This window comes from Lipotes vexillifer, unplaced genomic scaffold (genome assembly GCF_000442215.2).
Source record: "Lipotes vexillifer unplaced genomic scaffold, Lipotes_vexillifer_v1.1 scaffold111, whole genome shotgun sequence".
Lineage (NCBI taxonomy): Eukaryota > Metazoa > Chordata > Mammalia > Artiodactyla > Lipotidae > Lipotes > Lipotes vexillifer.
The window spans coordinates 28,971-56,277 of NW_006778270.1; the positions used below are offsets into that span (position 1 = coordinate 28,971).

Here is a 27,307-nt window from a genome sequence, read left to right on the forward strand (position 1 = left end):
CTACAAAGTATGACACAAAAGTACCATTTGTGTCCCCAGAAGAAAAGAACCCCTCTAATCTTCTTTTCTTCTTTGCCTTTTATTTCTCTTTCCCAAGCTCTGTTTTTTCCTTCTCTTTTTCTAGTGCTGCCATCCAATTAAAGTGGGTGGGATTACTGATGAATATAATGTTGTCCTGTTTTTCCTTGCAACTAGTAAAGAGGGATACAATTGCAATATGTATAATATAGGTTTTAGAGTAATTTATATGTGGGCTCAAATCCCAGTTCTATTATTTACTTACTGGATGACCTTAGGCAAGTCTGTTTAACCTCTATCCTGCAGTTTCTTCATCTGTAAAATGTTGATAATATTACTTACCTCATACCACTGTTGTGAGAATCAAAATAATAAATTATTGTGCTAGATCTTACTAAATTATAGCGGTTACCATCATCATTATTAGACATTTTGGTGGATACAGATGATGTTTTAAAGTGAATTTAAGAAAAGTGCTCCATAGTATGTTTAACCTTGTGCTCAATATTGAGTTTGGTTGGTGACGATGATACTGATGGCCACCTCCAGTGTAGGTCATGGGTGAACTGGGGACGGTAAAAAGGAAAAAAAAAATGAAAACTTCTGAATAATAGCTATCAATGAGAAAAATCTCTAGGAGTAGACTATCTAGTCTATGTAGGCAAATGGCAATTTCATGGAAGTGAATTTGTGTTATCGCTATTAACAGCTGGATAGAGACCTTGAAAAATTTGTTGGTGACTGCTGTTCTAGTTTCATCTAAAATTTACACTTTCAAATAGCCTATCTCTCAGTTCACTTGAAAAACTATGATATCATTTGATCTCCATCTTAAAGAACACCCTCAGTCCTATGAACTCTTGTCCCACTGGTTCTACTTTCCTTTTGCAAGCATTGATTATGCTTCTGATTCACTAGATAAGTGAAAATGATGATGGTATCAAGAAAATGATTTAACATATAGCCCTGGGCTTCTGAACTAGACGATGAAAGTGCCCTACCAGGCCCTACACTTAAACATGTATGAATTAATAAGGGTAGTTTAGATATTTTCTCACTGGCTTTTCTTTTTTAAAAACTGTGATTCAGTTTATTATTTTTGTCACTAAATACAACATTATTGAGAATTCACTGAATGCACAGTAAGGAAATACGCAAAGAGATTTCACACAAAATGCGAATAGCACAGAAGACATAAGATTACGGAAGAAAACTTCTTAAAGGCAAGAGGATATACTAAACAAATTCTTTTCTGATTTAAAATACACTTTGCCGACTTCCCTGGTGGCGCAGTGGTTGAGAGCCCGCCTGCCGATGCAGAGGACACGGGTTTGTTCCCTGATCCGGGAAGATCCCACGTGCCGTGGAGCGGCTGGGCCCGTGAGCCATGGCCGCTGAGCCTGCGCGTCCGGAGCCTGTGCTCCGCAACGGGAGAGGCCACAACAGTGAGAGGCCCGTGTACCGCAAAAAAAAAAAAGTAAAAATAAAATAAAAATAAAATAAAATATACTGTGCTTCCTGGGCAGTAATAAACAACTACATGTTGCAGCTCGTTTGGGAGACAAATAAAGCTTGTAATTTCCATGCTCAGGAGCTCCCATGAATGCCAGTCAGTCGCTGTTTTGGACTATCTCATTTTATTATAAAACTTAGGGGGTTTTAAGAGAACAATAAGAAAGTGGGTTGTCTTTCTCAAGTTTCTCAGACAACACCTGCTGCCCACCAGTGGGCCCCTATTTGCTTTAATTGCTAAGATACAATATTTTGCCTTTAAGCTTTCATGCAAATCCAAGCACACAAAAGAGCAGTAGTACCGTCTCGTACATTAGATTCAGTAGAGTGAGTGGGTCTCTTAAGCCCTATTTAATCTTTTCCTAAAATAACAGACAAATTTGGGGGAGTAATTACTCTAAGCTGTGTCAATCCAAAGGATAAAAAGATATATATTTTGCTGTGTACAGAGGAGAATGGCAGCAAATAGCACCCAAAACCAAATATAATTTCTAGTAAACACACGGAGGAGAAAAAATAACCCATAAACTTGATAGATGCTTTTCTATTTAGTTATCTGAGAAAGCCAGGGCACCTTCACCTATACAAATACATATATATATATGTATATACACACTATACAAATACATATATATATGTATATACACACACACACACATATACATATTGTATATATATGTTGTGTGTATAGGCATGTGTGTGTGTGTATACAGATACACATACATACACTTCATAATCTTTGAGGACTTGGCAGCTGGGGTGGAGGTAGGGTCTTTCTTGAAATATTTAAAAATTGTTGATTGAATTTTAGGCCATACCGGATTTGATATACTCAGACCAGATAAACCCCTAAGGATATATCCAAGCACACACACACAATTCTGGGCATAGTCTGAAGAAAGACAGATTTAACAAATAACATTTAGTTAGTGTTCTTTTCCTTGCTGTAGGAGAAAGCACCAAGCTGGTCTCATATCTATTTGATTAGGCTTTGTTACAGCTACAGATAAGACTGATAACTCTTTTTATTATTAGGACGATCCCAGTTGTTAGCAATGTAGTTAGTTGTTTCAAAGCCAGAAAAGATACTTGCAGCATCAAATGCCTAAATCCAATTTTTCAGTAAAACCTACTGCCCCCCTTCCAATCTCCTTCCATAACTGTTGCTAAAAATACTTTCATGAGATATTTTGTCATTTGATTCATGTTTTAACTTTATAACCTAACTCATTTATAAAACCCTGGAAAATGCTCATTAATGTAATAATAAAAGAATAGATTTTCCCCTTTAATGCAACTCTCTAACACACATTCTTAAAGCCCATGTCACCTGATATGGCATTTGTATTTTATCATATAACTCATATGTACGAATGCATAGAGCTGCCATTTTTTAAACTAAAAAATATTAGGAGCTCACTGTCTTTTTGGATTTCTTTTAAGGCCTTTCAGTACAGCCAAGCTGAAGTAATAATATCTATGCATGGTTTTGTTATTATGGTAATAACAAGTTCTAGCTTATAATAATACATAGTACTTAGTTGGGACTAGGAACAATGATATACCGCTTTTTAGTAATTGGTAAATAGTATGTTTCTAATTTAACTCGAAATTAGAAAGAGAAAAAAAATATTTTTCATATATATAAAACATATTCTATTTAATAAAGTATATGCATAAAATTATATATTAGATAAGAAGCAAAATTTAAAAGAAAACAGCTTATAATATTCCTGGTAATCAGAGTTCCTAAATATAAAAACAACAAATGCCTTTTGCCATTTAAAAAAATTAGCACATTATACAACTTCTACATACTTCAGAGGAAATAAAGATCTTGTGACACTGTTCTGAGGAATCTAATCTTCACATTTATAAAAATTGAAGGCCTAATTTTGCAAATACAACTTTCAAGCTGTATGAGCAAATTTAACTTACATGGAAGGCACAGGATGACATCACGCTGAAGAACGTACCTGTAAATCTCATAAAATCTAGTCACACGTCACTAGAAACTTCTTAAGGAATCTCAGAACTGTTTTTAACATGATGTTCTGATTCAAACTTAGAACTGGAGAGTCTTTAGATCACAAATACAAATTGAAGTAAGAGCGAAGAGAACTGTTTCTTATTTGAATGCTACCTGCTTTATGCAGTGTTGGTTACTAAATACTCAGCAGATGATTAAAATTTTCTTTAACTTGAATTGTTTTCAATTTTCAACAGCTTATTCACTATATTTTTTTAGTTTGTAAAAAACGTATTTTCACATTATTACAACTTTAAAGAGTCAACCATTGAAAGAGATTTTAAAGTGAAGTCCTGCTCTATTAGCTTCCTACATTGGAATACAAGAATACAGGAAGTGCTTTCAACAGAAAGTTACATGGTCTACAGTACAACCTGTCTAGAAGACTTGCAAGGGACCAGTACAGTAACTTGGTCTCTTTGGATCAGGCAAAATCAGAGGCAAATGAAGAAGTGAGCTTTTCTTAAAATAACACATAAAAAACATTCCCTTATGAAAATGAATACTTGCTTGCACTTAGATTTAGTGCTATTGAGAAGAACTGAGGCACAACAAAACTAAGTGCACAAAGGGAAAATATCTGAAATAAAGTGATTTTTCAATGTGATTGAAACCTTTCACCATTAGATCTGACTGACAACGCTGGAGAATGACTTTCTCATATTAAAGAACATTACGAACACCAGGGATGAGCCAGTCAAAATATGTCTTGTGTATATGTAGGGTAACCTAAAAGGGTGCTGTAACTAAAAAGTCTGATTTTCAAAATCATTTATAATTTTGATTTTTCATAAAATTATTGGCTCTTTTGCTAGAGTAAAATTAACTTCAAACCAAAACGATGCTCTTAAAGCTCTGGAGGATTGTCAGTTTAAGAAAGATGAAAGTTTCTCATTTTCTCAAACAAGCTCTACTAGAGACACTTCTTTTTTTTTCATTTATGTCAGTATTAGATGTTCTTTCCACAGAATTTAAAGCATTTGGGTAGAATGTTAAAGATGATTCTTCAAAGAATAGATCTTCCCATGGTGACTAGGTAAGAAGAGTAATGTTGTACTCAGAAATGATGCTGCCTTGAACTGCAATTGCTCATTAATCCTAGTCATCACGACTCTAGCAACGCGTGCCATCTACATACTTGCTGTCCTTTCGACTCTTTCATTTCAGTCCAGTGACTGAGTTCCTCTTCTCCAGAGCTGTTCAGACCTAAAGAAATCCAGCCTATCATCTCTTTTCTTTTCATGCTGCGTTTGTTATACACAGACAGTATGAGTGTCACATCAGAGAGTTGAAATAGGGCCACCTGAAAAACAAAAGTTTCCTTGTATACTGGATTTGGCTGCCCTCTGCGGATGGATGTCTTGCATTTGGACATCTCTTGACCCATGGAATTCAGCAGAGTTAATTTAACATATGTATCTATAGAAAAAAACAACATACCACAAATATTTGAAACAAACTCAAAACATCTTTCTTGTAACACTTGCTGAGAAGATTAAGTGTTTATACTTTATAAGGATATGGTGTATACCATGTTTAGTAGAAATCCAATAATTCCATTTTGATTAAATGATAATAAAATGTGACAAGCACAGAGAATGCTAAGTAGGCATAAAATCTTTTGGGGGGTAATAATATCTTGACCTCACTATTTCTACATTATAGTTAGAATTTAAAGGTATACCTCATAATCCTTCCTCCACCCTCCCACCCCCATCCTTGACCTCCCACTACCCGCCCTTCCCATCCCCACCCCCATTTAGCTTCACTAAGCAGGACATCATAGCATTAATAAACACTTAGCAAGCTCAATTAGCCACAACACTGTAAAGCATTCCACTGTGCTTTCAGAGTGTAAGAATAAACAAACGAATAGAAATGAAGGCAAATGGTAAGGAGGGAAAGAGGATGAAATGTCAAAAAAATCTCTGCATGGATGTGGTTTTTAAATATATTTTAAAAACATTTAAGGGCCAAAATGAAGCCAAATGCACTAAGGGCTCAAAGTTTAGCAAATCAAGTAAAAGTTTCTCCTGGTTTCATGCAAGAATACATTTAATGTGCTTTTTGGATAGTTAAATACTACAGGATTCCTTTTTGGCACAATTTAATGTGAAATTTTAGGTATGGTATCTTAACTATTTTCATGAATTACAAAAAAAAAATTGATGTGATGTTTAGTGTACCAAGTGAAACATAACAGTTCATTACCTGGTTACTTGGGAGATAAACCCTCTTTTCAAACAACTGTGTTTTCAAGTTCTTTAGACTCATGCAAATTATCTTCAGCATGTAGATCCATCATGTGTACTTCATATCAAAATTCCAATTAATTTTAATGAAAATTGCAATATTTCTCTTGAAATATCTATTTCTACTTATGAGTCAAAATATAATGAATGAAAAAAATAAAACTTTAATTTAAAAAGTTTTGCTAGTTTTATAGATACTCTGAATACCATCATCCATAATCAGAGATAAATTCTAAGTTAGTTTTATTTAAAGTACCACAGATAATAAATGTGCATTTTTTTTGGAAATCAACATGGTGGACAGCTTCACTGCTGGCAAGTTTTAGGGTATTTTGTTTTGCATGAAAAGACAACATCCAATTAGCCTCTACAGGAACTCACCTCGGATTATATAAACCTGTCCACCTATCAAGTGTTTTAGACAACAGAACAGTCCATCTGACAACAGGGGGTGGAAAGCAGTAAAAGAAATAATGACCAGATGTCAATTGTCGGGTGAAAGAGGGTCAAAGGTTAGAATTAAAGAGGAAACACTGTTCACTGGAGTGGAAGAACACAAAACTTTAGCATTTTAATTCAGGTAGAGGGTTGAAAAAAGGGTATGTTGGGTAAATTTCATGGAATGAGAATTTTTAAGGTCATTGTGTAATCTTAAACAAAAATTACACTGTTTTAAAGGGGGACACCTTTATAAGGATATTTTCTTGGTCTAAAGCACATTGAACATAGAATCATGCAAATTATCGGACCATAAAAGACTGAATAAAAGTCATTAAAGGATCATTACTATTATTATTTTTCTAAAGTTTTAAGTTTATCCATGCAATATTTAACACTTCACTTTTTTTTACTCCCAATGTAATATAAAATTAAGTTATGCAAAATAAAACAGAACTACCAAAAGTTTTGTTCTTGAATGTTACCACTGTTCCTTTGGGATAAAAATTGGATTAGTCAGTCTATAATGTAGTTCAAAATTTAGAACCTAGGTATATATGAAGGGTCACAATCTTATATACAATAGACAAACTGATAAAATTGTCATATTTTACTTTATAAATACTCTACTTCATATAATTAGTTTTAATGTTGACTTATATTTACCTACCAGTTACTTCCCAGCTAATACCATGAACTGTCCTACTACTGAAGATCTAATTCTAAAATAATGGCAATTGCTATAACCTATTCTTTAACCTGATAGATCTACTCTATGTTGTGGATGCAAATCTCTCTTAACTTGTTTATTGTCCATCCCTACCTCCACCCACCCCCTGCTTCATTTTAGTTCTGATTAGTGTTTCTCTGTTTCTATCAGAGTGGGTTCCGCAAGGACAGAAAGGCAAATCTGTCATTTCATTCTGCTGCTTTCTAGCATTTCAAGTTAAAGATTTGTCAAAAAAATCAAACTATTAGCTAAGCAGGAATTGCAAACTGACAGCTTGTGGCTAAATGTAACCCCAAATAATAGACCGTGTTCAAAAATTTTGAATCTGAATGTCTTAGGGCAGGGTGTGCACCCCTGCATTTATCACAGGCCTCTCCATCCTCCTTCTCTTTCATCTACAAATTCTGCTCATTTAAGTTACTTCCCAGGCCATTTGAGTTTGCATTCCTAGTGTGGATTAATGACGATAACCAAGTCACACTTCCAAAGCTCTTTACTCTAGTAATTGCTTTTTTCCACCCTCTGAATGTTTCCTTCTGAAAGGAAAAAGGGGACAAATAATAATTCCATCCTTTTTACGTGCCTTTATCCGATTTGAGTATCACAGTTACCCTGTGAGAAACACAACCTTAATTTTACATATAAGGAAACAGCCTCAGGGAAGTTAGGTCACTCGTCCAAGGGTAGAAATAGAAATCTAACTTTGGCCTTCTGACGTTTAATAAAGGGACAGATACATTGCATGATGTATGTAAGAAGTGAGGTTTCCAGTACTGCTGAGGGCACACTAAATATATTTTTATGACTTTTCACTTTGATTGAAAAAATAATTTTTAGGATATTTAGAAGTAAAGTTAATTCAAGGGTGGAAAAAGTTCCCCCTCCAACAATTATTTGGTACTTGGAGTGAAATATTGCTTCAAGCAAGTCTGTGAGAAATTGTTAAACAAATTTAAGGTTGGCATTATTATTCAAGATTTCCTTTCAAATTTTGAGTTTAGGCCGTTATTAACAGTTTTAATTTTAGAGAAATATAAAGAGGCTGCTACTTTCCCAGTTTATTTCTACAGATAACAATAAACAATTTTGGAGGTATACTGCGTGACAATTTCTCTGTGCATAACCTATCCCCAGCCTCCTGAGCTGGGAGAGAGACAGGAGAGAGAAGAGTGAGAGGCATATAGACAGGGCAGAGGTATCTATACCATCTAGTTTTCCTTTCCTAGCATCGAGCATAAATATCAAACTATTCCTTATTCTGTTTGTCCTGGTAAAAGCAAAGCACATTCCATTTAAGAAAAGATTCTGCTGGCAGTACTGATTTGTAATTTTAAAGGAGGAAAAATGTGAAGAAACAGTTTTTTCTTAAATTGTTAAGGGAGAAAAGAAGGAAAAATATAGAAGTATACACATTAGTTCATAGTACTGCATGCAGACAGGAAACATGACGTCGAACTTCAGTTACAAACAACAGCTATAAGCATTCGTCATCATATTTGTGGAGTGTTACTACCTTTAAAAAAAAACCTGTAACTTTTTCTGGCATTAGAAGATAATGGCTATGATAGGGCTAATTCATTCTGCAGACACTGAAAAAGTTAAAGTCTTGCCGCCTTACAATTAATATTTTGAATTTCAGATCTTTCTACTTCCCAAATGGCTAGAAATAGAAAACATGAAACAGATTAGCTGATGATTAAACCATCATTTGATTGGTTAAGACTAAATGATAGGACTGAAGCCCCTACACTGCGAGTCTCATAAGTACAGAAAACACTAGAATTAAGAAAAATATTTTTCACTCACTGGGTGGTCTGTTTGCTGCCAAGTTTTTGAAGTGGCTGCCTTTTATCACTTCTGCTGATAGTCTTCCAGTTGTGGCATTATAAAGCAGGCCAATGAGAATTTCTGGAACTGAGCCATGTTCAAGAGACTGACAGGAGGATGTACTTTCACTACAGGAGACTTCTGACACGCTCATTTGGGAGTTACAGCCCTGCAATCAAAAATGAAATCTTTATAGTATTTTGTAAAAAAAGATATATTAATAGATACATTGGTAACGCCCTGTTTATTGGAATTAGGTAGATAAGTCATGAAAAAAACAAGAGTTGTAAGCAAAATTCCCAAAACACTAGATTAGAAATGTTCTTAGCATATTTTAGTTCCTGGATCTCTTTTCATTATACAGCAGTCAAAGGAATGACAGGAGATGAGAAGGTCTCATGAATTCTTGCATGTTTGGATACAAATCAGAGAAGATAAATTTCTTAAACTCATAGGTGTCAATGAACTCTTTCCTGAATGTAAAAAATTGTTTAAAAGATGTATTGACCTTAAAAGACCGACACAGATTCAGACTCAATTACATTAAATGTAAATGTCTTAAGTGTCCTTTAAAGACAAAGATTGGCAGACTTTGATTAAATAAACACAAAATCTGCTACTTATAAGTCAATATGTAAAACAGTGATATACAGAAATTGAAAAAAAGAGGGTGGGAAAATATTTACCATGCAAATAATAACCAAAAGAAAATCGGTGTAACTACATTAGTATCAGCCAAGGTTAGCTTTAAGGCAGTAACTATTACTAGAGATAAAGAGGTACACCCAGTAATGATAAAACTGCAAACTTACCAGGAAGATAAAGTAATTCCAAATTTGCATTATTTAATAACATGGGCTCAAAATAAAAGAAGCAAAAATTGCCAGAACTAGAAAGAGAAATAGGCAAATCCACAACCAGTGGGGTTGTCCACATACTCCTTTCAGTAACTGACCAAACAAGCAGGCAAATAAATACAGTAATGATGTAGAAGATTCGAATATCACAATAAGTAAAACTGACCTAATGGTAATATGCAGAACACTCCATCCTACAACTATAAAGCATACATTTTCTCAAGCATGCAGTGGATTTTTTACAAAAATATTTATTAAAAAAGCAAACGGGGGCTTCCCTGGTGGCGCAGTGGTTGACAGTCCGCCTGCCGTTGCAGGGGACACGGGTTTGTGCCCCGGTCCGGGAAGATCTCCCGTGAGCCATGGCCGCTGAGGCTGCGCGTCCGGAGCCTGTGCTCTGCAACGGGAGGGGCCACAACAGTGGGAGGCCCGTGTACTGCAAAAACAAAAAAGCAAACGGGAACTTCCCTGGTGGCACAGTGGTTAAGAATCCGCCTGCCAATGCAGGGGACACAGGTTTGATCCCTGGTTTGGGAAGATCCCACATGCCACAGAGCAACTAAGCCTGTGAGCCACAACTACTGAAGCCCACGTGCCTAGAGCCCGTGCTCCACAACAAGAGGAGCGCACCGCAATGAAGAGTGGCCCCCACTCTCTGCAACTAGAGAAAGCCCGCGTGCAGCAACAAAGACCCAATGCAGCCAAAAACAAACAAATAAATAAATTAATTAATTAATTTAAAAAAGCAAACGAATTTCAAAAATGAATTTCAACGATGGAAATCATTCAGAATGTTTTTTCAATCAGCTAGAAATCCAAACTAAGTTCTAGTGAAGAAAATTCCTATAAATTTGGAAATTAAGGATACAAATGTAAATAATCCATGGGTAACTAAATGATAATGAAAATAAATTATTTGAAAAGATTAATAAAAATAGAAAAATGTTAGTCCAATTAAGAAAAAAAGAGACAAGGCACAAATGAAAAAATATCAGGAATGAAAAAAGACACTACTACATATTCTATAGGCCATGAAAAGATTTTTAAAAAATGAGTAAGAACAGCTTTCTTCCAACAAATTTTAAATTTTGACGAAATGGACATATTCCTAGAAAAGTACAACTAAGCAAAATGGACACAAGAAGAAATAGAATATCTGAACAGTCTTACTGAAGAAATTGAATTTGCAATTAAAAACCTTTCCAAAACCAACAAAATAAAACTCAAAAACTTTAGCCGGATGGCTACAATAGTGAATTCTAATTAATAATATTAGCCTTATGCAAACTCTTTCAGATAACAGGAAAAGAGGAAACACTCCCCAGTTTCCTGTAAGAAACTAGCAAAACCTTAAGACCAAAACCCGACAAGGACATTATTAAAAAATTACAGGATTTTCTCATTCATAAACTTAGATTAAAAACTCTAAATAAATGCTGAGCAAACCAAATCGAGCAACATGTAACATCATACTTAATTTTTTTTTAATGTTTCCCCTTTGAAATTGGGGGTGTGACAATGATGTCAACTATTACCACTTCTAATCAGCCCTGCACTGGAGATTCCAGCCAGTGAAGGTCCTAGCCTTATGAAAGGCAATAAAATGAAATAAAAGGTATCATGACTTGGACTGTCCTTATGTGCATACTATATAGTTATGCACATGTGAAATCTAATCAACTCCACAGAGGTATTACAGTTGCCTGCAAAGGTAAAATTTAAGAATCCATATATTGCTATATACCAGGAACAAATCTGAAAATAACAGTTATTACAACATAAAATATAAAATATCTAGGAATAAATGTATAAATGACATGCAAGGACTCTATACAGAAAACTATGACTATTATTGGCAGAAATTTAGAAGTGCTATATATACTATGTTAATGAATTATGAGGTTCAATTTTGCAATACTGTCTCCAAATTGATGGATTAAATGCAATCATAATCAAGATCTCAACAGGTTTCTTTGTGGAACTTGACAAGCTAATTCTAAAATGTATGCGGTATATATATACAATGAAATATCATTTAGTCTTAAAAAAGAAGGAAATCTGCCATATGTGAGAACATGGATGAACCTGGAGGACATTATACTACGTGAAATAAGTCAGTCACAGACAAATACTGTGTGGTTCCATTTATATGCGATATCTAAAATAGTCAGTCATAGGAGCAGAGAGTAGAATGGGGGTTGCTAGGGGCTGGAGGAGGGGGAAGTGGAGAGTTACTGTTCAATGGGTATAAAGTTTCAGTTCTGCAAGATGATTAAGTTCCAGAGATCTGCTGTACAATATTATATCTACAGTAAACAATATTGTACACTTAAAATTTGTTAAAGGGTAGATATCATGTTAGATGTTCTTACCAGAATAAAAATAATAAAATAAATTACAAGATAGGGGGCTCTGCTCTACTGAGTATCAAAATTTATAATAAAGGTACATTATTTAAGACAATGTGATAGAACAATGTCTAAGAGACTGTTAAATAGAAAGTCCACTAATTAATCCATGCATAATAGAGAGTTAATTTACAACAAAGGGGGAACACCTCTGAAACACATATACTTCACAATTAGCTCAAATCCCAAATATGTAAAGAATATCTATAAATCAATAAGAAAAAGACAATACAGTATAAAAACACTTGACAGATACTTGAATCAGCACTTTCACAAAAGAATGGTCAATAAATACGTGAAATGATGTTCAACTTCATTACTAATCAAGGAAAAGGAAATTAAAACCATGAGCTAACACTACACAACAAATAGCTGGGCTAAAACAATAGTGTGGTGAGGACACAGAGAAATGGGAAGTCTCATATTCCAATGGTTATAGTGTAAAATGATATGTTTTTTTAAAATGTTAAAAATACACATACCATAATATCTGTCAATTCCATATATATACATCTCGATCAGGAATATGTGCAATGTTTACCAAGAGACATATGAAAGTACGTCCATAGTAGCATTATTTATAATGACCCCAAAGAGTGGAATGGATAAACAATTTGTGGTGACTTCATATAATTCAGCAACTATACTGTACATACAGTATATATACACTATCCAGCAATGAAACTAATTACAACTACATTTACAAACATGATTTTGAATGCGAAATGCTGAACCTAAAAGGATATTTAGCTGTATGGTTCCATTTATGTAAATTTCAACAACAAAAAACCAAATAAAGACCAGGCAAAACTAAACCATAGTATTTCAGATGCATGAATAGGTGGTAAAACTATAAAGAGAGCAAGAAAGTGATTAATTTAAAAGTCAAAATTGTGGTTAACTCTAGGGGTGGGGAGAGAATAGTGATTAGGAAGGACATGGGGGCTTCTGAGGGGTACTGGTAATGTTTTATTTCTTGACCTGGATGGTAGTTAGATGGGTTGTACATTTCTGCCTTTTACACTTTTCTACTATGTGTTTGGTTTCACAAGAAAAAAGGTTTAATGAAAGAATTACATGATACAAGGATACAACATACACAAATTAACAATAATAAAAATGTTTAGGACTTTCTTTGAACATTCCTAAAGGGATTCACTCCATGAGTTAAAAAAAAAGACTATAATACTATTTTCTATAACAAGTTCTTAGATTTAAAAATTACGGATTTAGATTTTTAGATTTAAAAAATCTAAAAATGTCTTATACAAGTCTTCAAGTTTGAATCTAGGTTGGCCTATACAAGTAATCAAGGAGAATTAATACATACTTGGTGACTGAATTAGCTCACGGGACTAATATTCAGAGGAATAAAAATCTCATATTTTCAAATCTAACTCTAAACCGTAGAGGAGAAAACCAAAAGGAAGATAAATCTTATATTCCTAAATCATGGGTACACAAAACACATAGTTTGGTATGTTTTCATGACAGTTGGAGGAGAAAACATAATTTTAGTAAGTTTCAATTAGGATATATCATCACTTATGAAAATAGTGTCAAAAACATGCTCAAGCACATTTGGTGCATTGGCTACATTAGGCTATTATACTAGCAGCATCTGTTAGAATACTGTGAAATACATTTTTCATAGTATAGCATTTTTCATATTAACCTACTGTCAGATAATAAGATGTGAATCTAATATTTTCTTATCAACACAGAGGTCATAATGCCAATTTTGCGCAACAAAGTGATGTCCCAAGAAAGTCTTGGGAAAGGTCTTTCTTGCTCCTGAGAAAAACAGCTAACTTATCTCCCTGCTTTACTGCTGTAAAAATGTCCTTGTCTCTAAGCCCAACAAAAAAAAGCAAGAGTGATAAGATTCTTGGTGATCACATTCTATTTTAGTAAGCCCAGCTGAAATACAGTAGTATTTAACAGAAAAAACAAAAAACTATTGTCTGAAGAGTTCATTCTGAATTTATACCTTAGAAAAAGTGCTAATCTCATGGTCTTTCTATTGCCATCAGTGTAACTGCCTATCCAGGGTTGGTATAGGTGTGGCAATCCAAGGGGATCACTGATTACAGCAAAAGCAGTATAGAATAACTATATAAATAGAGCAACTGCAGTAAAGACAAATTAAATACAGATACTATATACTCAAGTGGCATCTTTCCTCCAACTATTCCTCAGGGCATGCTGCTCCATTCAGTGTGTATTCAGGAATCTCTACCTACTCTCACTGCAGACCCCATCATTAATTTATAATTGAGGCTTCCCTAGGTGGCAGTAACTGCAGGTGATTAACCCAAAGTCAAACAAATCCCAGTCATAATTGGGTCTACTTAAAGGAATCGTCCCATAGGCTCCCTAAAGTAAAAGTCTCACTTCCTCCCATCTAACATAATACTTTATTTCTTTTTTAATCCTTCTTCTCTTTCCTCCTGAGTCCTCTGCCCTAGGGTGAAGGATTAGAAGCAATTCTGTAAATGTAGAAAAAAAATTATTTAGTTTTTCAGAAAAGTGAATAAACTCTATATAAATGTTTACCATAAGCAGAGTTAGTACTAATGGCAGCCATTACATGTCTTTAATGGTGCTAATAGGTTAAAATCAGGTAGGAACTTGTAAATATAGAGAGAAAAAAGTAAGATTGAAAATACAACAGAACTCCTATTAAGCAAACGTATGGGGCTTTTTATTAACACTAAACTGACTCCACCTTACTTGTAACCACTTCTACTCAGTACTTTTAAGGTAAAACTGCTGAACTCTACAATGATAATGATTATGAATTTGAATATTTTCTGTTGAATTTATTTTTCACTGTGGCTAGAAGAAATTTTCTGCTTTTTAAGGTAGTTTGACCCAAAATGCTTCCATTATACTTTCCTGGAAATGGAGCGATGAGGGGCACTGAAGTGTAACCAGAGCGCAGCCACCTGCTGCAGACCTGGTGAGCTGCATCTCCAATAGCGGTGCTCGCTCCTCGGGGGCCCTTCCCTAGCCCCAAGGCACTGAGTGCCTATCAGACAAGGTAAGGAGGAGATGACCAGAGGCAATTTCAGGAAGGAGAAAGCAAGAACAGCATAGCTGCTCTAAATCTTGCCCCGCCTTCCACTTCCACGCCCTCCCCAATCCAGTGTAAAGGACAGCCATTCTGTATTTTGGTAGTGGTAAAAACACACCCATTGACTCTAAAGGATAACTTACTGGGATGAGCAGTGGATGGGTGGATAGTTTACATTTCAGAGTGGTGTTGGAATCAGGATGCTTTTGGTTGCAAGTGACTGACAATGGCTACCGGGTGGGGGAGGAAGTGGCCCTCCCAGGAAGGGTCTGCCCCAAAGCAACAGGGTACAGAGGGCATCAAGAGCTCCCAACCAAAAACACAGGAGGGACAGATACAGAAAGCAACCAAAAGTAAGGACAGAGAGCTGGATGGCAGCAGCAAGCCCTCCTGCCGTCTACGGACCCCTGCACTTCCACTAGGATTCAACCTGCAGAACATCAGTCTGTCTCCCTCCCTCCAGGGAAGCCTGGTGCTGAGAAGCTTCAGGCACTTAACCACCAAACTGCTACCAAATTTAACTGGCTTACAAGACACAAGGGAATTTACTAGCTTCTGTAATATAACAGTTAATACAAGGGTAGCTTCAGGTGCTCACTCACTGATCCAGGCTTCAACCCATGTCACTAGGAAACAGTTCTCTTCCATTCCTTGGGCTTGTTTTCCAAATCTGGCTTTATTCTCAGGTTGACTCTTTGCTCCAAGTTGCCAGAGCTTTCAGTGGCTCTGAGTGTTGTGGGAAAGAGGAAGACATTATCCTGACTGCTCTCACCAAAACCCTAGAACTCACTAGTTAAGACCCGTGAGATCTAATTCTGGGCTTTGGAATGAAGTCACTTCATCCAAAGTACAGGAGCAAGTTGGTCTCCCAAGCAAAATCTGGATACTGTGGCCACAGAAGACATGGTTGCTAGGCAGAAAAAACAGATGTCTACTACAGAGCCTATTCAACTGACTTGTTTGCCCTGCTTTGTTTCCCCTTGGCCTTCAGTAAGGACTATCAACCCTGCTACTGAGGGGCTGCACCAACTGTGACTACTTCCCTCTGTCTCTTTGCTGGGTTTGGTCTGAGGGCCTTAGCCTTGCAAAGAACCAAGGAAGACGAAAAGATGGTTCAGCGAAAGGGAATGTTACTACACCCAGGGAACACAGTATACCTGATATACAGGTTAGCTAATGAAGAGTGGGAAAAAAAGTAGAAAATTCTCACTTTCTCTTTCATACAGAAAGTTGTTTCATATTAACACTGAAAACTTATTGATAAGGTTTAAAATACAGCAAAAATTGTAAAACAGAAACAAAATCTTTTCTATTACTAATGTTTGAATATATCATCATGGAGAAATGGTCATAAAAACTCCTGCTCTTATCAAAATGGTCATAAAAACTCTTGCTCTTATCAAAACTCCTGCTCTTATCAGAAATTTTGCATGTATACACATGCACATATTACTTTTTGCTACATTCAATATGAACATATTTAAATTGGCATTTCTGTACACGTGCTTGTGAGATTGGTTTATAAAAGTTTATAAAATTGGTTTAAAAAGTTTATAAAATTTTCCCCATGCTCTCAAACAACTACTGTGCTATATAAACTATTTCAGAGGATGAAAAGGAAAAGGACCCAGCTTCTCTTTTGAGATGTATAATTTTGACACTAACTGGACAAGAAGAACATAAAATTATAAACCAATCTCACTTAGAAACATGTGCAGAAACCTCAAGTTAACCAATGTTAAATTGAATTCAGAAAAAATGCACATATATATGTGTATGTGTATGTATATATATACACATTTCATCAAATAGATATTATTCCAGGAAAGTTATTTGTTCACTGAAGTTGGGTAAAACTTGCCTTTGAAACTCAACTATCTTTTTTTCTTTCTCTTTCTTTAATGAGAATATTTTTGACTACTGACTGAATTTCTTAATGGTAATAAGTCATTTCATGTTTTCTATTATTCCTAAATCAGTTTTTAGAAATTTATATTTCCAAAAAAATTGCTCATTTCATCTAAGTTTCCAAACTTGTTTTTCTAGAGTTATTCTCTTTATGATTCTGAAATTTCCACTGAATTGATGATTATGTCCTCCCTTTCATTTAATGTAATGTTTTTCTTTCCTGATCTATCTCCAGAGGCTTACTTATCAGCAATTAAAAAAACCCAGCTTTTGATTTTTAGACCTCTTTACTTTTTTTTCTGTCATCAATTTCTCCTTGTTTTCCCTTTGTAACTTCCTGAGTTGAAGAATATTTAGCTCATCGATTTGCACTCTTATCTTCTTACAAATATCTTCAAGGCTATACATTTCCCTATAATATTGTTTTATCTGTACACCATAAATTTAATAGTGTTCTCATTTTGTCTGATTCTAAATATTTCTAATTTCCATTATGCTTTCTTCTCTGACCCTGAGTTAATTTAGAGAGTTTTCTGTTTGTTTGCATACCTAGATATATAGATTTGAGGGGTGGGAGAAGGAGAACTGCCTCTTTTACCTTACCTCCTACTATTCTACTCCTCAGTCTTGGACTTCGAGCTAAATGGGCCTCCTTGCTCTTTCCTGAAGACAACACATGTACTCTGGGCTCTAGGGACTGGCTGTTCCATCTGCTTGCAATGTTCTTTCTCCAGATACGCAAATAACTAAAGCCTTCCTCTCTCCCAAGTCTTTGCCCACATGTTACATTGTCTCCAGTGACCTCTTATTTAAATTACAACTCCTTTCCAACTAGCATTCTTGATCCTGTTCACTCTGTTTCTTTCACCCATAATACTTATAACCTTCTCACATACTATATATTTACTATATTTATTACCTTTACTGTATCTCAAGTCTCCCCTCCCCCCAATGAACTAAATTCCATGCAGGTCAAAATTTATTTCTGCTTTTCATTAATGTACACCAAATAACTAGAATGATGCCCAGAATGTAGTATGTGTGTGTGCCACACATATTTTTGAATGAATTTTTAATTTCAATCCAATGTGGTCAAAGAACAAAGTTGATATGATATTGACTCCTTGATATTTGTGGAGACTTCCTTTGTGGCCTGGCATATATATGGTTGACATTTGTAACTGTTCTACATAGGCTTACGTTTATTAAGTAGAGGTCCCACATACATACATTAAATTAAAGTGTTACTCAAATCTTTCATATCTTTGCTAGTATTTTTCTGCTTGATCTATCTCTGCTTATTTAGATATTCTACATACTTAATAGTCTCTCAGCTCACCATCACTTCTTCCATCTTATTTCTTCCTTTTGAATTCAGTGCTCTTCATACACAAGTATATGCTTTAGTAATTATCCCAGCAATGAGCTATGAGTGCTAAACTCTCCTGGTCTTTGACTGAAAATATCTGGAGTTTACCCCCCTTCCTTAGCAATAATTTAGGTGGCTATAATATTCTAAGTTCATAGTTTATTTGCCTTGGCACCTTACAGATATTATACCAATGCCGTTTGGTATTTAGGGCTGTTGAGAAGCTTTCTGTTAGACAGTTGTTGTTCCCTTTCCTTATCTTTTCTCTCTAGTTACTTTTATCATTTTGTCTTTGGTGTTTCATCCTATCACTGTAATCTTTATAGGTGTGGATTCATTTTTGATAATCCTGCTTATGAGCACCTGCATTTTTTCAATCTGATGATCTATGTACTTCAAATGTTGCCTCTCACTTTTTCTAGTCCCTCACTCTGGAGTTTTTATAAGAAAATATACTTAACATTCTCATTCTACCCTTCATTCTCCTTACCCTGTTATTCATATTTTTCATTGATTCTATTTTTAATGACTCTATTTTTTCATTCCAGAAGTTCCATATGGTCATTATTTAAATCTGCCTCTTTTCTAGTATTGTCTTGTTCTTTCCTTGTGGTTTCTGTTACTTCTTTTAGCTCTTTATTCATTTTAGGCGTATTTATTTTATAACCTCTTTCACAGTGTTCTATTAGTTCATGTCCTAGAGATGCCAACCTATCTATCTTTTGGGTCTGCTGTCATTCATGATGGATCATTTCTTTCTGCTTATACTCTTTCTTAATGTCAGTTCATCTTCAAGGGGGATTGTTTTTTTCTGTGGGAATTATGTATTACCTAGGTTTGGCTACTTGAACAAAATAGGATGTTATGTAAGGAAAGAACTAAGAAGTAATGGGGACAGTAGACTGGTAGAAAATCAACAGTATCTATTACACCTTCATATCTAATATTTATATTCTCATTTGTTTAATAATTTTTAGAAACACTCTTATTCATCTCACAATCCTGATTTAATTCATTTGTGACCAGACTTCAGGCTACTTGCAAAAAAGTAATCAATAGACCAAATACTGTTTTATCTTACTGAAGGAAACAGAACTGAATAGAAACAAAACAGTTTTGGAAGTCAGCAGTATAAGAGTTTATTGAATGTCTACTCTGCACAAAGCACTGTTCTAGGGGAGAGATGAATTGATTTTAAGGCAGACTATGATGTCTTGAAAGGTTTATGCGAGAATACAGGTAGATGTGATAAACTCTGGGATATCAGAAACTATATTCCTGAGAAGAGATTTTGAAGTAGGTCCCAAAAAGATTTCAAAAGGCACAGGGAAGGACGGGCATTTTAGACAGTGTGATGAGCTAAGGCCCAAAAGCTGATAGCATGTTTGGTAAATAAATTGATCTGGTGTAGCTGATGCATGTGGGGAGAGGGGTGGAAAATGTAGCTCTAGGAAGTAAGGCTGAAGCCAAATTTTACTCACCTAACTAGGTGAACATTTCCATCATAAACTTACTATACTGCACTGTAACTGTTGCTCTGTCTTTCCTACTAGACTGTAAGTCTGTTGAGGGTAGAACCTTTGTTTTATTCATCTCTTATGTCCCCAAATTAGTACAGTACCTCTTGCTCAGCAAGCACTTAATAAAGATTGTTTAAGGAAAAGAATAAGTTGTGAAAAACATGAAATGAGGGGGTGAGAAAAACTGGACCTGCTCTACAAGCAGTGGAGAGGAAGAGAGGCACAGTGAACGGGGGGCAACATCTCAGGTCTACATCTCAGAAAAATAATGTAAGGCCAAACACGCACATGACTGAGTGCTTGGGCAGAAGCCACAATTTACTTTGTTGGGCTACTGACAGATAGGTCTTTCCTTGAGAAGCACTCGTAGTCTGTCTTTGTGTATATTTTACCTCTTGAGCAAAAAGTTGCAATTTTTTACCCTGGAGGAAAACACAGACTTTAAAAATATCTGATTTATTATGATTATAATATAATTTATTTAGAAATAAATATAATTTATTATAATTATTACTGGAGATCTAGAAACATGTGAGAGTGGGCGTAATCATGTAAGATTTTTGTAACCCGACAGCTTTAGCGCACGTTAAAACCTAGGGCTTTTGTTTCAAAATTAATGTAGCTGACTTCTCTCTCTTCTTACTGATCTATCATATTTCTGAAAACTGCAAAAGCTTTCTTTCTCCAAGGTATCTGAGTCATGGAAACATATACTGTATTGCTAACGTAGTACAGACTCTGCACCCCGGAAATGCCCTCACATACATACCCAGGGGAGGTGTGAGCTTTTTAAAATTGGACACTAACCTAACAGAGTGCTAGAATCACAGTTCTTCCCTATGCAAGTCAGTGTATTCCAAATGTATTAAAGCTTCCCTTTAAATAATTTGTTTTGAATGAGATGATCTGAATCTGTGTTTTTAATAGAAATATAATTTTTTCTTTTTACTACTGGAAACTGAAATAGAATGACAATTGTAAAACAACAGCCCAAAATTATTACAAAATGCCTCCTAAGTTTTGGGTTATATTCTGTTATCCAAAGGCTACTGGTTTTATAACTGTGGTTAATGGAATCTATTGAATTTCATTTTTAAAATATATTTTTAACTATTTAAAAACTAAAATAATAGCTATAGATGCACATAAATGAGTATTAAGATAGGTGATACAGTGTACTTGTAAGGAAAGCAAACCTTGGAGTCAGACTAACAGGGTCTGTCAGTTATGGAATGTGACTTTAGGCAAGGTACTTAGCATCTACATGCTTTAGTTTCTTTACCTAAAAAACACAGAATAACCGTCAACTTTCTTAGTAGTTACACCAATTGTTAACATATTAGAGAAGACCAGTGCATTTCTGTATTGGAGATTTAATTTTGTATTTTGGACTAAAGATTCACCTGCCATTTCTGTTTATTGAGAAGTATTTGAAGATTGCAGAGCAAGCTGTTTTGTAAAAGTTACCATTTGTAACTCCTTGTCTGTGAACCAGACTTATCTTTTTGTTGTGTAATATTTAAAAAAGAAATAATATGGATTTAATTTCAGAATTGAAGCAAGGTTAAAACATATTATCAACAATTGTATAATTGTAAGTATCTGTGCTTTGAAGTAAGACAGCTGGTTTGCATGTAAACTCTGACATTTTGCCATCTGTATGACCTTGGACATGTTTTAAAATTTCCTTGATACTCAATTTCCTTATTTATAAAAGGAAGACAGAAATAGTACTATCTCAAAAATTTTATTCTAAATTTTTTGTTCGAGAAACAGCTCCATTATTTTTGGTGTTTGATGTTATAAATAAATATTATAAGGTAAGATTTCTGTTAGTAAAATCACTTTATATATTTGGGTTACCAATAATATTTCATTAGAAATAAAGGATGTGAATGCTTGAAAAACTTGAAAAACCATGTACCACACTGTCTATATCCTGTTTCTGAATGGTCCTTTCAAATGACCAAATTTTAAACATTATAAGACTGTGCTGCCCCCTGCTGACCCAGTTTCTCCAATATGTAATATTTTGAATCTTCTGAGAAGTCAAAACTTATACTTTAGTATTATAGTTAGGTAACCCTGCAGTAGGCTGGAAGGCTATAATAATGCAGATGGTAAAATAGTGAATGTAGCACTAAATAATATATGAAATTTGTCAATTACTTAAGTACAAACAATCTGATAGTGGGAACAAATAACAGAATAATATACTGCCAATTTGCATAATACTTAACAAATTTAGATATCGCATTCCAAGTAACCTCTACAATTGCTATTGTTTAAAGTGCTGCTGACACCTTGTGGAAAATTAGCAAAATTGGTACATTTTGGCTTAAATTAAATCTTCAGTAATTATTTCCCTGATTCTTTCACTGAATTAACAATTTGAATTAGCAATTTGATCTTTATTTGCCCATGTTAGAATAGAATTTATATTCTGGATAGTTGCAATGCACAGAAATTATACTTTCTATGCTAGAAATCTTAGGCATCTTCTCTCTTTTAAATATCACATATCCAACCAGACATATCTTGGTGGGTTTTTTTCCAGAAATCATCTCAAAATTGGTTCATCCTTACTATAAAAACTTCTCTAAGAGAGTGTTATCACCTAGTAATGCAAAGAATACTTGACAAAAAATCAGAAGAGCTGAGAGCAATGCTACCTGTTACTAGCTCTAAAACTCTGGGTAACTTACCTGTCCAGAGTCTCACTGTTCTCCATTATAAAATACAGATTCTTGTTCATGACCTGTCCAGTTATAAGGTTATATGAGCTAACATCTATCTGATAAGTGTTTTGAAAATAGACCACTACAAGAAAACTTTATGTCTACAATGCAACAGCATCTTAGTTAGCTTTCCCCCATTCTGATGCTTCCTGTACACCATGATCTATGCACTCTGTCATGGGTACATGGAGTGAGAAATGGGGGATGTGAAGGATGGGGAGAGAGCAGGCAAAGGAGAAGTCTCCTATGTTCAGTTAGGTCATCCTTCTGGTCCACTCAGTCTGTTACTTACTTTTGATTCTTTGAACTTTTGGCCTTGTAGCTCTCTTCTGATAATGTTATTAGATTTTACTTAATTGGATGACCATTTTGAGTCCACTTACTGCACTCTGTGTCATCAATCTCCATGCCAGGGGAAAGACATGAGACACTGGTAAACTAGATGTCCATAAAATTAGCTTTGACAGTGACATACTTCTGCTCAAAAATACTTAAGAGGAGAATGGTGAAGTAAGGATCTCTGACAATCTGTTTCTCCATAAAAGCAATAAGAATACTGGCAAAAATTGTTAAAATCAATGTTTTCAGCACTGTAAATTAACCAAACGTTTGCAATGATCCAAAAAGTATCTATTCAAGAAAAGTGGCTAAAAACCAAGCTTCGGGGCATTTTAAATTTACCCTATTCCCATCTCCCTCTCCCCAGTTCCATGATAGCCTTGAAAACCAACAGCCTCACAACTATGGTAGCTGTGAAAATGAGCAGTCTAGCTGACACTGGAAGGGTAAGAAAAGGTTTGGAGCTTCTCCAAAGTCTGATTCCCAGAGAACTATCATTACTTGAGTTGTCTTTCAAGTCCGTGAAAAGCTCCATTCTCAGGCTTTGTTTTGATTTGACCTTACTTAGAGCCTGATATAGGTGTACAGTACAGCTGTATCCTTAGGATGTTTGTTGGAAACAATCAGTGGCAATTGTTGGACATCACAGCCTCACAAGAAAGCAGTATCAACTAGGGCTAAGAAGAGGCTGACAGAAAACCTTACAAGGAAAATCTTGGGAATGAGAGGTTCATAGGGGGATTCAAAAAATTCCAACACATTCCTAGGAATCTAAAATCCATGCACATGTGTAAGACCTAAGAAGGTCATAAACTCTCATGTCTAGCTGACCTTGAGGCTTTGTGCGTGCAGGGAGTGAAAGCTAAGACACAGTTGTAAACTTAACACTGGAGCACTGAAAGCATGCCCCAAGAGCAAACAAAAAAAACAAAAAAACAACAGCAGCAGCAGCAACTTCCAAAGTTGAAACATTATATTATTTCTAAATGTCCAGTTTTCAAAAAAAATTACAAGCCATGCAAAGAAATGAGGAAAATATGGCTCATACACAGGAGAAAAAGCAGTCAATAGAAACTGTCCTGAGGAATCCCAGATACTGGACTTAACAGATAAGATTTTAAATCAGCTCTTTTAAATATGTTCAAAGAACTAAAGAAAACTACGTCTAAAGAATTAAAGTATGAGAACAATGTCTCACCAAATAGAGAATATCCATAATGAGATATAAAATTTTAAAGAAAAACACAGAAATTCTGGAGTTGAAAAGCATAACTGAAATAAGAAATTCAACAGAGGGGTCAACAGCAGATTTGAATTAGCAGATTTGAAGATAAGTCAACTGAGATTATCCAGTTTTATCCAGTCTGAGTGGAAGGAAAAAGAAAATAATCAAGAAAAGGAAGAGAGCCTCAAAGACCTGTCAGACACCATCAAGTATTCCAGCATATGCATAATGGGAGTTCCAGGAGGAGAGAAGACAGAAAGGTACAGAAAACATTTGAAGAAATAATGACTGAAGACTTCCCGAATGTGTTGAAAAACATTAATATACACATCCAAGAAGCTCAACAAATTACAAGTAGGATAAACTAAAAGATATTCACACCAAGACACATAGAGTCAAACTGTAGAAAGTGAAGTACAGAGAACCTTGAAAGCAGTAAAAAAACCCCAATTCATCTCGTACAAGGTATCCTCAATGAGATGAATAGCTGACTTCTTATCAGAAATCACGGAGGCCAGGAGAAAGTGTAATTACATATTCAAAGTGCTGAACTGAAAATCCAGTAAAACTACCCTTCAAAAATGATGGAGAAATCAAGAAATTTCCAGCTAAACAAAAACGGAGAGAATTCACTACTAATACACCTGACTAAAAGAAATATTAACAGGAGTCCATTAGGCTGAAATGAAGGGACACTAGACAGTAACTTGAACCACACAAAGAAACAAAGAGCATCAGTAAAGGTAACTACATAGGTAAATACAGAAGTCAGAATAAATGTATTTTAGTTTGTAACTTGTGGTAGGCTGATATAATGCTTCCCCTGGCCCTAAAAGGTCCACATCCTCATCTCCAGAACCTATGAATATTTTATCTTATATGGCAAAAGAGACTGTAGATGTGATTAAGTTAAGGATCTTGAGATGGGTTATTATCCTGGATTATCCGAATGTACCCAACGTAATCACAAGGGCCCTTATAATAGGGAGGCAAAAGAGCAAGAGGCAAAGGGAGAGCGAGCTATATTAAGATGCTATGCTGCTGGCTTTGAAAATGAAGGGAGGGGCCGTGGGCCAAGAATGCAGATGGCCTCTAGAAGCTGAAAAAAGGAAAAAAAAGAAAAAAGCAAAAAGGATCCTTCTCTGGTGCTTCCAGAAAGAACACAGCCCTGCTGATACATTTTGGACTTCTGACCTCCAGAACTGTAAGATAATATATTTGTGTTGTATTAAGTTTGTGGTAATTGGTTACAGCAGCAACAGGAATATAATACATAACTTATTCATAACTTATTCACTATCTAATTTAAAAGACATGGAATAACTATAAAATTTGTTGATGAACTTATAATGTATAAAGATGTAATTTGTATGACAATAATAACATAAAGGAGAGGGGAACGGAACAGAGCAAAGTTTCTGTATACTATTGAAATTAAGTTGGCATTAATTTGAATTAGATTATTTTATATTAAGATGCGAATTGTAATCCCCAGGGAAACCACTAAGAATATAACTTAAAAAATAGAGAGAAAGAAACAACAAGGCAATTAAAATGGTATACTAGAAAATAACACAAAATATATGCTGTCTACAAGAAACATAAGTTAGAGTCAAAGATACAAACAGATTGAAAGTAAAATGACTGAAAAAAGATATACCATGCAAACAGAAACCAAGAGCGAGCTGGAGTGGCTATATTAACATCAGACAACATAGCTATTAAGACAAAATTGATACCAGAGACAAATAGCACTTCATAATTATAAAAGAGTCAATCTATCAAGAAGATATAACAGTAAAAGTATATATGCACCCAATAACAGAACTCTAAAATATAAAGCAAAAAGTAACAGAATTAAAAAGAGAAACAGACAATTCAACTGTAATAGTTGGAGGCTTCAATACCTCATTTTCAATACTGGGTAGAACAACTAGATAGATCAATAAGGAAATAAAAGACATGAACACTATAAACCAACTATATCTAAAAGATATCTACAGGACATCCTACCCAACAATAGAACACACATTCATTTCAAGTGCACATGGAACATTTCTCTATGAATAGACCAGGATAGACCATATATTAGGTTAAAAACAAGTCTCAATAAATTCAGAAAGACTGAAAATCATACAAATTATGTTCTCCAATGACAACAGAATTAAATCAGAAACCACTGACAGAAAGATTTTTTTTGGAAGTTCATAATGTGCAAATTAAACAACATTTTCATAAATACCCAATGGGCCAAAGATGAAACTATGAAGGAAATTAGAAAACAAGTTTGAGATGAATAAGAAGAGAAACATACCATATCAAATCACATGGGACGCAGTGAACACTAGCTTAGAGGGAAATTGCAGCAGACAATGTCTATATTAAAAAAAAAAAAAAGAAGAAGAAATATTTCAAATCAATAACCTAACTTTCTACCTTAAGAAACTAGAAAAGAAGAGCAAACGAAACATGAAGCAAAGAAAAGAAAAATGATAAAGACTCTGGAGTAGAAAGACTACAAAACACAACAGAGTAAAGCAAAAAACTGAAAACTGATTCTTCAAAAAGATCAATGAAACTGACCAACTTTTAGCTAGAGTGACCAAGAAAAAAGAGCACTCAAATTACTGAAGAAGGGATGAAACAGGGGTCATCATTACTGAACTTCCAGAAGATTATAAGGAAATATTACCTACAATTCAACAAGTTAGATAATCTAAATGAAATGGAAAAATTCCTAGAGAGACATGAACTATTGAAACTGACTCAGGAAGAAACAGAAAATCTGAACATCTGTAACAAGTAAAGACTGAATTAGTAATAAAGCAACAACCACAACAAAAACTTCCCACGAAGAAAAGCCCAGGCCAGAATGGCTTCACTGGTAAATTCCACCTGTTGTGGATTGAATGTGCCCTCCAAAAGATATGTGTAAGTCCTAACACTTGTCACCTATGAACGTAAAGTAATTTGGAATCAGGGTCTTTGCAGATTTATTAAGATGTACATTAAGATGAGGTAAAAGAGAAGCATGGAACAAATTCTCCTTCAGAGACCTCAG

General features: G+C 35.0%; 1 protein-coding gene across 2 annotated transcripts in view; it reads right to left on the minus strand.

The window, feature by feature from the left end:
- Positions 1-3,385: 3,385 nt before the first annotated feature.
- Positions 3,386-27,307, minus strand: part of SYT14 (synaptotagmin 14) — a 247,158-nt gene continuing 223,236 nt past the window's right edge. Inside the window, exons 5-7 of one of the 2 annotated variants that reach the window (XM_007451557.1) lie at positions 8,786-8,975; positions 6,193-6,249; positions 3,489-4,978 (exon numbers count right to left, since the gene is read on the minus strand). In XM_007451557.1, the coding sequence (XP_007451619.1) occupies positions 4,665-4,978; positions 6,193-6,249; positions 8,786-8,975 (561 nt within the window). In that variant the 3' untranslated portion in view covers positions 3,489-4,664. Of the gene's footprint in view, positions 4,979-6,192; positions 6,250-8,785; positions 8,976-27,307 lie in introns of both variants that reach the window. The other variant, XM_007451556.1, reaches the window with a different exon arrangement.